At 38.2% G+C, this 12,982-nt stretch overlaps 2 protein-coding genes across 32 annotated transcripts in view; both read right to left on the bottom strand.

Annotated features, from left to right (window-relative positions):
* Positions 1–567, bottom strand: part of RBM41 (RNA binding motif protein 41) — a 75,481-nt gene extending 74,914 nt beyond the window's left edge. For 10 of the 17 annotated variants that reach the window (XR_015159818.1, XR_015159819.1, XR_015159817.1 and 7 more), the window contains exon 1: positions 203–567. Coding sequence is in view for 11 of the 17 variants with exons in the window: in XM_086389650.1 (XP_086245776.1) it covers positions 203–420 (218 nt within the window). In the remaining 6 variants the exon portion in view is untranslated. Of the gene's footprint in view, positions 1–94 lie in introns of all 17 variants that reach the window. The other 7 variants (XR_015159821.1, XR_015159820.1, XM_086389659.1 and 4 more) reach the window with 2 other exon arrangements.
* Positions 568–4,663: 4,096 nt separating this feature from the next.
* NUP62CL (nucleoporin 62 C-terminal like) overlaps positions 4,664–12,982 on the bottom strand; it is a 102,269-nt gene continuing 93,950 nt past the window's right edge. For all 15 annotated transcript variants that reach the window (XR_015159814.1, XR_015159811.1, XR_015159812.1 and 12 more), the window contains one exon: positions 4,664–5,801. Coding sequence is in view for 9 of the 15 variants with exons in the window: in XM_086389640.1 (XP_086245766.1) it covers positions 5,713–5,801 (89 nt within the window). In the remaining 6 variants the exon portion in view is untranslated. The remainder of the gene's footprint in view (positions 5,802–12,982) is intronic.

Here is a 12,982-nt window from a genome sequence, read left to right as displayed (position 1 = left end):
TCACTTGCTTACTTTCAGGTCTGAAAGTACTAAACAGTCTCTGAGCCCGAAAAAATCCGCTATAAACACAAACACTGCACATAAACGCGCCCACCTTGAGCCCATTTCTGAGGAGGGAGAGGAGGTCGGGCGGGACAGGAAGGATCTGGCCCGGGTTTCTACGGCACAGACTGGTTTCATCAATCGATCAAGACCCTTTTACCTGAGTGGGTCGGTCTGAAACATAAAGGAGCCATAGCATCTGTCCCGGGGCCAGCGCCGCTGCCTAGGTGCCTGTGCCAGGAGGGCATCCCTACGGGGACCGGCAGCGGCGGCGGCCCTTCCTGAACTTCGCCTTACAGGCCTGTCCAGCCCGTCTCCCCTTTTCCCTCCTCCTCTGTCTTCCCGCTCACACGAAAACCTATGCTCAGAACGTGACATACCCCAAACCCAAAGTAACAAAAGCCATTTGAAAAGTCAAAAGGTAGAACAGAGCGCCCTTCGCCGTCTGTTCTCAGACAATCCCTTACCTCTTCATGTTTCCAAAGGCCCCTAGATCTAACTTGGGTACAACAGGCCGCGGACTTCAAGTCCCAGAACTCTGCGCGGCCGACTCGAAGGGGTTTGTGGTGGAGCGTGGTGCTCTGGGAATTGTAGTCTTGCGGAGCTAGAAATCGAAAGCCCGTACTGAGCAACCGGTATATTGTAAATTGCCCGAATATTTCTCTTGGATTTCTCGAATAGGTTAAATATAACACCCAAAATATCCAGCTCATAAACCTAGGAGTCGCCTTTGACTTCTTAACTCTCTCATCCAGTATCACCAGATCCCGGCCCTTCTAATTTTCCTCGAACGTGTCCATATCAACCCTGCTTCTGCTTTCAAGGACTTCTTATCCCACATTCTGCCTACTTGCTATTTCCAGTCGAGTCTCTGGTCCACCCTCTGCAGTGTAGCCAGAGAGATCAGAGAGTGACCACATCACTAGCATCAATGGTTCACCTCTATCTCTAACAGAAGCTTACAAGACATTGTACTTCCTGAGAATCAGACAACCACATATACTCAAGCCCATGAATGTTTTTATTGATAATTAAGATAACTCAAGAGACTGGTAGAGCATACTAGTTAAGATAATGGGCTCCTAGTTTCTAGAAATGGAAATACATATATCCTTGGTGGTGGTGGTTTAGTTGCTAAGTTGTGTCAAATTCTTGCACTATGGACTGTACCCTGCCAGGCTCCTCTCCGTGGGATTTCCCAGGCAAGAATACTGGAGTGGGTTGCCATTTCCTTCTCCACTATGTCCTTAAGTATGTGAAAAGAAAAACGTTTAATCTCACTCATAAGTGACATGTAAATTTCAAAGTACATGGACTATGAAATATCTGACCTCTGCTGCTGCTGCTGCTGCGGCTAAGTCGCTTCAGTCGTGTCCGACTCTGTGCAACCCCATAGACGGCAGCCCACCAGGCTCTTCCATCCCTGGGATTCTCCAGGCAAGAACACTGGAGTGGGTTGCCATTTCCTTCTCCAATGCATGAAAGTGAAAAGTCAAAGTCCTCCAAATTGTCGAGGTGACCAAAGCATTAAAAGTCCTTGTCATAGCTAAAGGAATCAAAGGGACATGATAACTAAATGTAATGTGGTATCCTGGACGGGATTCTGAAACAGAAAAAGAGCCCTGAATAAAAAATAAGGAAATATGAGCAAACTATGCACTTTAGTTAATAGTAAGGTTCATTAGCTGTGACAAATATACGAAGTTATATATGATGTAAACACTAAGTGGAAGAATACAGAATTCTGTACTAGGCAACCTATCTTGTGTGTGCTTGCTTGTATGTGCAGAATACCTTGTGGGAAAGAAAGACATACTTCCTATCCTGAGAATTTCTAAAAGATGAGACTGTCATGGCAAATACTAGTTATCCAAAACCTGGCCTTGTGTATTAGTCACTCAGTCGTGTCCAACTCTTTGTGACCCCATGGACTGTAGCCTGCCAGGCTCCTATATCCATGGGATTCTCCAGGTAAGAATACCGGAGTGGGTAGCCATTCCCTTCTCCAGGGGATCTTCTTGTCCCCTGGAGATCAAATTCCAGTCTCCTGCATTACAGACAGATTCTTTACTGCTGTCTGATCCACCAAGCAAAACCTGGCATATGCAAACAACTGTGCTTCTGAAGCACACAGGTGAATGGATACAGCTTTAACATGCCCTTTTGTGGCTTTTGCACAGAACAGGGTCAGAATCTAAGCAAAAACAGTGTGGGTCATATCACAGTCCACATCAGGTAAATTCTGTGGTGGTGGGGCTGAATTCTGCTGCTCAACCAAACTGTCCAGTTGACAGAGTGATACACGATGAAATGGAAAAATACACCAAGGTTGCTAGTGTGTCTGTCCCCTGGGAAGGTGGCAAAGGGTGGAACAAATACTACACTGACCACCACACCAGACTTGTACGCAACTTCTAATAAAACATATATCCTAATTGTACTGAAGTGATACACACTACATTACAAATCCACTAGGTGGGATGAGTGGAGAATGAATGGCTAAAAAGACATACACGAAGTGGAATTACTAGAAAGCAAGGTCATAAGGAAGTGCTCTATGTACCTGTGTATAATTGTAGCCAGTTTAGTGGTAGGTAGCAAGGGACAAACACTTAGAAAATTGCACTAAAAGGAAAACTGGGCTATTTCTAGCTCTGCCAAATTTATTAACTGTGGAATAATAGCTATTCCATTTCCCACAGCATCCTCTCCCTAGTTCATAAGGATATTGGACAGTATATAAAAAGCTTTGAGATTTCCAGATGTTATTCATGGGCACAGAGATCTTATCATGAGGTAATTTCACAAATTCACCCCAGAATAATTTATGACAAGCTGAAAAATATGCCTCATTTGTCTTTCTGACAATTTAACAAGGTTAGTTTAATTAAGCCAGAAGTTCCTCCTTAACATAGACATATTTTCAGGCTTTGTCCTTTTTAGGTGCTTTGTTCACAACACACTTTTGATGAATATATTATGAAGCAATTATAATTTCCAGATATGAAAGATGCTAAAACCAAAAATCTTCTCTTGAAGAGGGAGAACATCACTCATCTAATATTAAGAGTAAACAATTGTGCATGTCTTTCAAATTCTCCAAATTAGATAGCATAAATGCCATTACAGAGAGAACAAATATAGCATCTTTTTCAAAGGACAAAAAAAAAAAAAAAAAAAAAAGTAGATAAGCACTGGGAAAGTGTCAGCATGACAAATTTAAGAATTCTCCTTCAGCTAATACAGCTGGTCTTTAACAATGGTTGAGGGGTGGAGGGGTCTCAAGAATCCAGTACCTAGCAAAAATGTAGACTTAAAATTACTGGCATGAATAGGTTATTTCTGATCTTGTAATTCATGTCTGCTCAACAATGTCACATCTTTTAGACACGTTAGAACCACAGTCAGTGAAAAAGTGAAAGTATAAGTCACTCAGTCATGTCCGACTCATTGCGACCCCATGGATTATACAGTCCACAGAATTCTCTAGGCCAGAATACTGGAGTGGGTAGGGTAGCCTTTCCCTTCTCCAGGGGAGCTTTCCAACCCAGGGATCGAATCCAGGTCTCCTGCATTGCAGGATTGGATTCTTTACCAGCTGAGCCACAGGGAAGCCCGAGAATACTGGAGTGGGTAGCCTATCCCTTCTCCAAGGGATCTTCCCAACCCAGGAATCGAACCGGGGTCTCATGCACTGCAGGCAGATTCTTTACCAACAGAGCTATCAGGGAAGCCACGTCTTTTAGATACATGTTAGAACCACAGTCAGAAGCCTTAAAGACAAATTAGTCCAAGGCTCCAAACAGTACAGAGATCCACCAGTAAACTTACAGTGTAACTGCACTGATTTAGAAGTCACTTGCCATTCACTTGCCTCTTTTATGTCCTAGAAAAAAAATATTAGACCTCTCAATGCAAAGTCAACAGGAAAACTATAGCCCCCTCCTTATTTTACTGAGGAAGTTTTATAGTAAGCATGTACTGGTAGTGAAAAGATATAAAGGAACCACAAAACTTGAGAGAAGTGGAAACTAGTTTATTCCAGTTGAGAAAACTTTCATATGGTCCAACTCTATTATGTTGTAGACAAAAGATAATTCTCCAAATGAAAGTATCTGTCCAGTTAATCAAGCAGGGACAAGAATAAACCCAGTGTTTTCTTCTATATATTATGTTCTCTTTCCTGAATGTGAAACAATGTATTCACAGACTACAAGAGTTGAATCACCAAAAAAATACAGAAAATCTCTTTATCTAGGGTACAGTAGTAATAATATTGTACTCAAACATTAAAGATTACTCAAGATTATACTCAAAAGCTGTATACCTACAGAAATCATCCATAAAATTAAATGGCCTCTGAATTTTCATATTCTATAACTTTGAGAGGTAATAAAAACTTATCTGATTAGAAGCTGCTACTTTGAGAAGTGTGGGTAGGAAAAAAAAGAGGCCATGTAAGTATTGATATTTGGCTTCCTCATAAGGTGATGTAAATCGCTAATACTCATTTCAAAAATATTTTCTTTCCATAATATGTCTCCTTCAGGATGGTCATGTTCAGTCAGTACAACAGAAATTCAGCACAGTAATGACAAGCAACTAGCACTAGTCACTCAAAAACTTTTTAAGTAGTTTATTTTTCAGAGCATTGCCTTTATTTATGACTTAGGTAAAACACAAAACACAAGAAATCAGAAGCTAAGAACAAGGCTTTTTCTTGAAAAACAAATAAATACATAAACCCCACAAGTATTAATCACATGCTAAAATCAAGTAAAATGCCAGATAATTTGCACATTAAAAATAAACTGCCTGAACCATACCCTTTAAAAATAGCCTAATTCAAGCCCTAAATCCACTCTAACTTTTCCTCCCTTCTCTGAAATTCTTTTAATATTTTTATTTATTTATTTATTTGGCTGAGCTGGGTCTTAGTTAAGGCAGGCAGAGTCTTTAGTTGTGGCATGCAAGGACTTCCAATTGTGGCACATGAACTCTTTAGTTGTGGCATGTGAACTTAGCTGTAGTATGTGGGATCTAGTTCCCTGACCAGGGATCAAACCAGGGCCCCTTGCATTGGGAGTACAGAGACTGAGCCATTGGATCACTAGGAAAGTCCCACTTCTCTGAATTTCTATAGCATACTTTCTGTAATTCATAACACACTTTCTTGTATTGTGTATACTATTTTCATATAGAAAATTAATTGTATTAATTGTATCTCAAAGGAGACAGTAAGTGCCTTTGAGGAGAGAGACTTCACAGTAGCTAACACTATATGCTGAATGTTAACAAGCACCCAGTAAAGACTGGCTGGCATCTATTTTTTGGCAAACATTTCTCTATGATCTGGCTGGAGTGAAAAGGACAATGTGTACTGGCAGTAAGACATGGAATCTGGGAGAGTAAGCCACGAATTAGACACACAGGGTCAACATCAAAGAGGTTGCTGCCTAGACAGAAGAGCTGATAAAGTTTTGATTTGCTAATACTAAAAGCCAAACTACAGTATCATTTTCAAACAGCACAATATTTAAGTGGAAAAAATGCATGCATACTTTATTGTACCAAAGAGGGAATAGTAGCTGTAAATACTATTCTAATGAACACCATCAAAATTTGAAGGTAATGTATAATCCAAAAACAACATGCTCAAAATAGGGTCATTTAATCAAAAGCCATCTTGACGTTGTATTCTTCCCAACGATGATCCTCTAGAATTTGTGTTACCTCTTCTACCTTCCTCTGCAGCATGTCTATAAGGGGAAAAGGCACACAACATTACTCACAGGTAGAAATATCCCAGGAACATAATAACTTAATTCTCCCTTCAACATATGATTGATAAAACTTTACATGTCAATTTTAATAGTGTTAAGTATTAAAAGATGAGAAAAACATGTGTCTATCTGGTAGGAAACTACTGGACAAGAGTGTTCTTGATTTTCTCTCCCTAGCTTTCATGGAAATTATGGTCTATCCTGATATTTATGTTTTGCTGAAGAGAAGTGTTAACTGCTTTTTACTCATTACAGCCTAAAAGTGCCATACAGGATTGCCATGAAATTGAATGTGTAGATCTTTGTTGCCTATAAGCAAATTAGTACACTGAGTAGCTTCATATTTCTATTTCATTTTAATGATTAATTTAACTTGGTGGTCCTTAAATTTGCTCAGAGCAGAGCAACACAAAATACCATTAGTTTTACAATATAAAACAGTAATTTTCTGTAGTAAAAATAAGCTGTTGAAGTAAGTGTGATAATCTGAGTTTTTTAATTAATGTGCATAAATAAATGTGGTCATTTGTTTTAGTGTTCATTAATGCTCACTGGCTGATAAGCAATAACTGGGCCCAAAAATTTAAGAAAAATTTTACAAGAGAAAAACTAAAAAATGTAGAGCACTATACTTTTTCTTCAGCCAACTGGAAAAGAACAGATGTTACAGAGTTTTTGAAGTATAATATCTCATTTTATCTTATGACATACAGGCACTATAAGATCACATCTTTTAAGAACAAGTGATTTAAATGATGGTTGTCTACTGAAAGGGTAGGAAAACAGTCTGGCAAAAAACATCTCCTTTCTGTTGAAATAACAAACTGCAGGGTGCAATTTTTCCCCCTAAATAACATTTTTCAATGTGATAAAAGCACAAATGAGCACTACAACAAATCATTAACTTGAGGCCAGAAGTGTCAACATAAGCACAATCTACTTAATTTGCTGATTGATATATATTAAATGCAAAGGAGTAAATTTATAAACATTTTTAAAAATCAATGAAATGTTGAGAAACACAAGTCAGCATTATTAAGAAAGCTTTACCATAAATATTTTGTCATGTTTTCAAATTGAATTCTCAAGACTATTTCTGTATTAACATACTTCATATTTTTCAGAAGTGTCATTCTTTAAGGGCAAAAACTGCACCTAGGCACTTAACCGCCCAGAGTAATGGTCCCATGATATGCATCAGTGATTAGTCCCTGCACATGTGCATGCTAAGCCACTACAGTGGTGTCCAACTCTTTGTGATTCTATAGACTGTAGCCCACCAGGCGCTTCTGCCCATGGGATTTCCCAGGCAAGAACACTGGAGTGGGTAGCTGCTTCCTCCTCCAGGGGATCTTTTCAACCCGGGGATCAAACCTGAGTCTCCTGTGTCTCCTGCATTGCAGGCAGATTCTTTTACTGCTGCAGGCCTATTAAATTATATGATATACTAGAAGTAAAATGCTAGTAATAGTTGAAATTTGATGGGAAATACACCATACACATTTGCCATTATTTACAAAGGAACTGTACTGAACAATATGAAATTGAAATTAATAAAACAACTCCATTCACAAGAGCATAAAAAAGAATTAAAATACTCAGGAATAAATAAACTAAAGATAAATTTAGGAATAAACAGCAAATGAACTATAAGACTTGTACAATAAAAACTATAAATCACTGCTAAGAGAAACTAAGAAGATCTAAAAAAATGAAAAGATAGTCCATATTCATGGACTGAAAGACTCAATAGTTTTAAGATGTCAATTCTCCACTAATTGATCTACAAATTCAATGCAATGCCTATGAAAATTCCAGCGGGCTATTTTTTGTAGAAATAAACAAGCTTTAAAATTTACATGGAAAGACAAAGGACCCAAAACAGCTAAAATAATCTGAAATAGAATAATAAATTACAGGAATTATATCACCCACTTTTAAAACTTATTACAAAGCAACGGTAATCAAGACAGTATGGTATTATCATAGGATAGCCACAGAGATCAATGGAACAGAAAAAATGTCCAGAAAAAATCTTATATTTATTGTCAATTCATTTTTAACAAAGGTGCCAAGATAATTCAATGGGGGAAGCATAGTCTTCAACAGATAATACGAGTACAACTGCATGTCTACATGGAAATGAAGTTGAATTCCTACCTCTAACTGTGAACAAGGTGGACTACTGGTTAAACCTAAAGAGCTAAAATTATATTTGGAAGACAAAACACAAACGTCAAACAACTGATGAATGGATAAACAAGATATGATATGTCCATACACTGGACTACTACACAGCAATGAAGAGGAATACAATGCAGAGATATGTTACAACACAGATGAACCTGGAAAACATTAGGTCAGACAGAAAAGGCCATATATAATATGATTCCATTTAATTAAACTCTCCAGAAAAGGCAAATCAATAAAGACAAAGTAAATAAGTAGCTGCCTAGGGTTCAGAGTAGGAATGGGGATTAACAACAAACAAGCTAGAGAGAACTTTTAGAGGTAATGGAAATGTTCTAAAAGTGGATGGTGTGATGTTTGCACAGGCCTATTGCACAGGCCTTCAAACAGCTATTGTTTAAGACAGTATATTTGTGTGTTTAAAACATTTCTTAAAAATGACTTCCCCCAAAAAGGTTCTGGTAAAACTGCTTCCAGCTAGCTCCATTCTGTTTAGGGACAGACGTTTTCTTTACCTTACTTAGTCTACTTGCAAATATGTCAGATAAAGATTGCAAGATTTTCACAGAAATTTATGAAAATTAGCAATTTGGTCATTAAACACAAGCATAGCCTTCTACTGTAATTACTTTTAAGTTATACCTATAAATATTAGTTCAGTTCAGTTCAGTCACTCAGTTGTGTCTGACTCTTTGTGACTCCATGAATCACAGCATGCCAGGCCTCCCTGTCCATCACCAACTCCCAGAGTTCACTCAAACTCACGTCCATCAAGTTGGTGATGCCATCCAGCCATCTCATCCTCTGTCGTCCCCTTCTCCTCCTGCCCCCAATCCCTCCCAGCATCAGAGCCTTTTCCAATGAGTCAACTCTTCGCATGAGGTGGCCAAAGTACTGGAGTTTCAGATTTAGCATCATTCATTCCAAAGAACACCCAGGGGTGATCTCCTTTAGAATGGACTGGTTGGATTTCCTTGCAGTTCAAGGGACTCTCAAGTCTTCTCCAACACCACAGTTCAAAAGCATCAATTCTTTGGCACTCAGCTTTCTTCACAGTCCAACTCTCACATCCATATATGACCACTGGAAAAACCATAGCCTTGACTAGACGGACCTTTGTTGGCAAAATAATGTCTCTGCTTTTGAATATGCTATCTAGGTTGGTCATAACTTTTCTTCCAAGGAGTAAGCGTCGTTTAATTTCATGGCTGCAATCACCATCTGAAATGATTTTGGAGCCCCCCAAAATAAAGTCTGACACTGTTTTCACTGTTTCCCCATCTATTTGCCATGAAGTGATGGGACCAGATGCCATGATCTTCGTTTTCTGAATGTTGAGCTTTAAGCCAACTTTTTCACTCTCCTCTTTCACTTTCATCAAGAGGCTTTTTAGTTCCTCTTCACTTTCTGCCATAAGGGTGTGTCATAGATGCTATTAAATTCACTATCAACAGAAGCAAAGTATTCTCATAAACATTACTATAGTATACCTCTTATTCTCCTTTTAGAAAAACAATTGAGGTATTAAAGGAAAAAATAATCTGACAAAAAATGATCAAAAGACACAAATAGGCAACTTAGGAAATGAAGTTTCCTAGGAAATTGTTTATAAACATTTTTAAAAGACTCAACCTCATTAATGACAGGAATGTAAATTAAACAAGGGAAATATTATTTTCATCTATAACTTTGAGCAAGGAATGATAACAATGATGATGGTGGTAGTGATGATGCTTTCAGGTGCAGAAAAATGGGTACCTAATGAATTGTATGGATGTGAGAGTTGGACCACAAACAAGGCTGAGCACCAAAGAATTGATGCTTTTGAATTATGATGCTGGAGAAGACTATTGAGAGAGTCCCTTGGACAGCAAGGCAATAAAACCAGTCAATCCTAAAGGAATTCAACCCTGAATATTTATTGGAAGGACTAATGCTGAAGCTGAAGCTCCATTACTTTGGCCACCTGATGTGAAGAACTGACTCACTGGAAAAGACCCTGATGCTGGGAGAGTTTGAAGGCAGGAGGAGAAGTGGACAACAGAGGATGAGACAGTTGAATAGTATCATTGATTCAGTGGATATGAGTTTGAGCAAATTCTGGGAGATAGTGAAGGACAGGGAAGCCTGGCATGCTGCAGTTCATGGGGTCACAAAGAGTAGGACTCGACTTAGTGACTGAACAACAACAATGAATTGGTGTTGAAAATATAATTAGGGCACCTTACTTGGAAAGAACCCTAAATCAAAAGCCTTTAAAACAAATATTACTCCTAATTCAGCATTTTAACTTCTAAGAACTTTATCTACGTCCAATAACCATGGATATATCCTAAAATTTACCTACATTGGGGCTCACTGAAGCACAATTTAAAAAAGCAAAAAGCTAGAAACATTAACTAATATGTAACAACAGGTACTAGTTAAATAATAGTGTATCCTTATAATGTAAAATTTAACAACCATTAAAATGTAGACTATTTAATAACATGGAATAATATTCATGTACACATGTCTGTTACCTCTGTATCTGTTTTACGATCAAAGACTGAGTACAGTGTGCAGTGTAAATACCAGGGGACAAATAAATTAAAAACATATATACTGGCCCGCAAGTTCATCTCCAGTGAACCAGTGAAGTTGCTCAGTCATGTCTGACTCTTTGCGATCCCATGGACTGTAGCCTACCAGGCTCCTCCATCCATGGAATTTTCCAGGCAAGAGTACTGGGATGGCTTGCCATTTCCTTCTTCAGGGGGATCTTCCTGACCCAAGGATTGAACCCAGGTCTCCTGCACTGCAGGCAGACGCTTTACTGTCTGAGCTACCAGGGAAGCTCAAGTTCATCTCAGACAATGCTAAGTTCTGAAGATAGAGAAATAACTAAATATAACCTCTATCATCAAGAAGCTCAAATCCCAGTAATGAAGGTAAATATGTGAATAAATAACTACAACAGTGTATGATAAATGCTGACATTATTGTATATAGAACAAGCTATTAAAAACAGGAGTCAAGGAAGGCTTCATAGAAGAGATGATCTGACATGGGAGCAATTACCAGGCAGACAATGATGGGGTGGGGTATGCTGGGAGAATCAACTAAATATCTAAAAATATGGATAAACAAAAACTGAGTGTTTGCAAAACCATAAATATTACTCACAAACACAGAAAACAAACTTATGGTTACCAAAGTGGAAAGGAAAGGAGGGACAAATTATGGGTATGAGACTAACAGATACAATCCACTATACATAAAACAGTTAAGCAGCGAGGATTTACTGCATAGCACAGGAAACCATACTCAATATTTTGTAATAACCTATAATGGAACATAACCTGCAAGATAGCTGAATCATATGCTGTATTCCTGAAACTAACACAATATTGTAAATAAACTCTACTTCAATTTGGAAAAGTAATGCTGCAAACAAAAGATGAGGCTGAAAAATAGGTAGGGGCTAGATTATACATGGCACTCTGTATATTATGCAAATAAAAAATATAGAGCAATGGGAAGTACTGAAGACATGATTAGCAGAGAGTATCATTATATCAAAATCAATCTGGCAGTTGTGTAAAAGTGAATCGGATTGGGGTAACACTGGGAAAATGAGACCAATAAAAGACTAATTAAAGACGTAAACATGCATTTATTGCTGCTGCATTCCAAAACACTTGTGAAATGGCAGTAAGGAGATTAAAAAAAAAAGAAGAAAAACATAAAAGCACAAAACCACAAGGACAAAGATGTAATAAAGTAGACAAGAACAAAATTTTGAGAACTGTAACATCTGAACCCTAGAAAGGATTTGGAATTAGCAGGAAAAGGTAATTTAAAGCGGTGCTGAACTATTTACAACAGTTAGGACACGGAAGCAACCCAGAAGTTCATTGACAGATGAATGGATAAAGAAGATGTGGTACATATATACAATGGAATATTACTCAGTCATAAAAAGGAATGAATGTGAATCAGTCGTAGTGAGGTGGATGAACTTAGACCCTGTAATACAGAGCGAAGTAAGTTAGAAAAACAAATACCATATATTAATGTATACATATGGAATCTAGAAAAATACTACTGACGAACCTATTTGCAGGCCAGAAATAGAGATGGAGACATAGAGAACAGACATGTGGACACAGTGGGGGAAGGAGGAGAAGGTAAGATCAACTGAGAAACTAGCATTTACATGTGTATACTATCATGTGTAAAACAGGTAACTAGTGGGAAGCTGCTGTATAACACAGGGAGCCCAGCCTGGTACTTTGTGATCATCTAGAAAGGTGGGACATGACGGAAGTGACTTAGCAGTAGTAGCAGTAGCAGAAAGGTGGGATGGGGGGGGCGGGAGGGGATATATATATATGTGTGTGTGTGTGTGTGTGTGTGTATATATAAAATATAAACGCCATATACCCATGGTGGTATACATATTATGAAAGGTGGTGTTAGTCGCTCAGTCGTGTCTGACTCTTTGTGACCACCTGGATTGCAGCCCACCAGGATCCTCTGTCCATGGAATTCTCCAGGCAAGAATACTCTAGTGGGTTGCCATCTTCCCAACCCAGGAATTGAACTGGGGTATCCTGCATTGCAGACAGATTCTTTACCATTAGAGCCACCAGGGAAGCCCCACATATATTATATGTATTGCATAATTATATATATATATATAAAATTGTATATTGCATTCATATTTTATTAATAATATATTACACATGGATAGAGAGAAAGAAATGGGTGTGGTAAAAAGAAGGCCTAAAATGGAAAAACTACAAAGTAATAGTATATACAGTTTTTACAGATGTAGAAATGTTTCTTTTTTAAAAAACAGCTAAAACAATGAATATGTTTCCAGGGAATGGGAAATGTGATGTGGACAAAGGGCTGATATTTTTCATAAACCTAATAAAACTGCTCTATTTTTAATGTAGGAGATGAAGAAGACCCTAAATAAG

Source organism: Bos grunniens, chromosome X, assembly GCF_055505025.1.
Source record: "Bos grunniens cultivar Pamir isolate PY7600 chromosome X, Bosgru_T2T1.0, whole genome shotgun sequence".
Taxonomy (NCBI): Eukaryota; Metazoa; Chordata; class Mammalia; order Artiodactyla; family Bovidae; genus Bos; species Bos grunniens.
The sequence above is the reverse complement of the archived record's forward strand: the minus strand, read 5'-3'. Positions and strand labels throughout refer to the sequence as shown.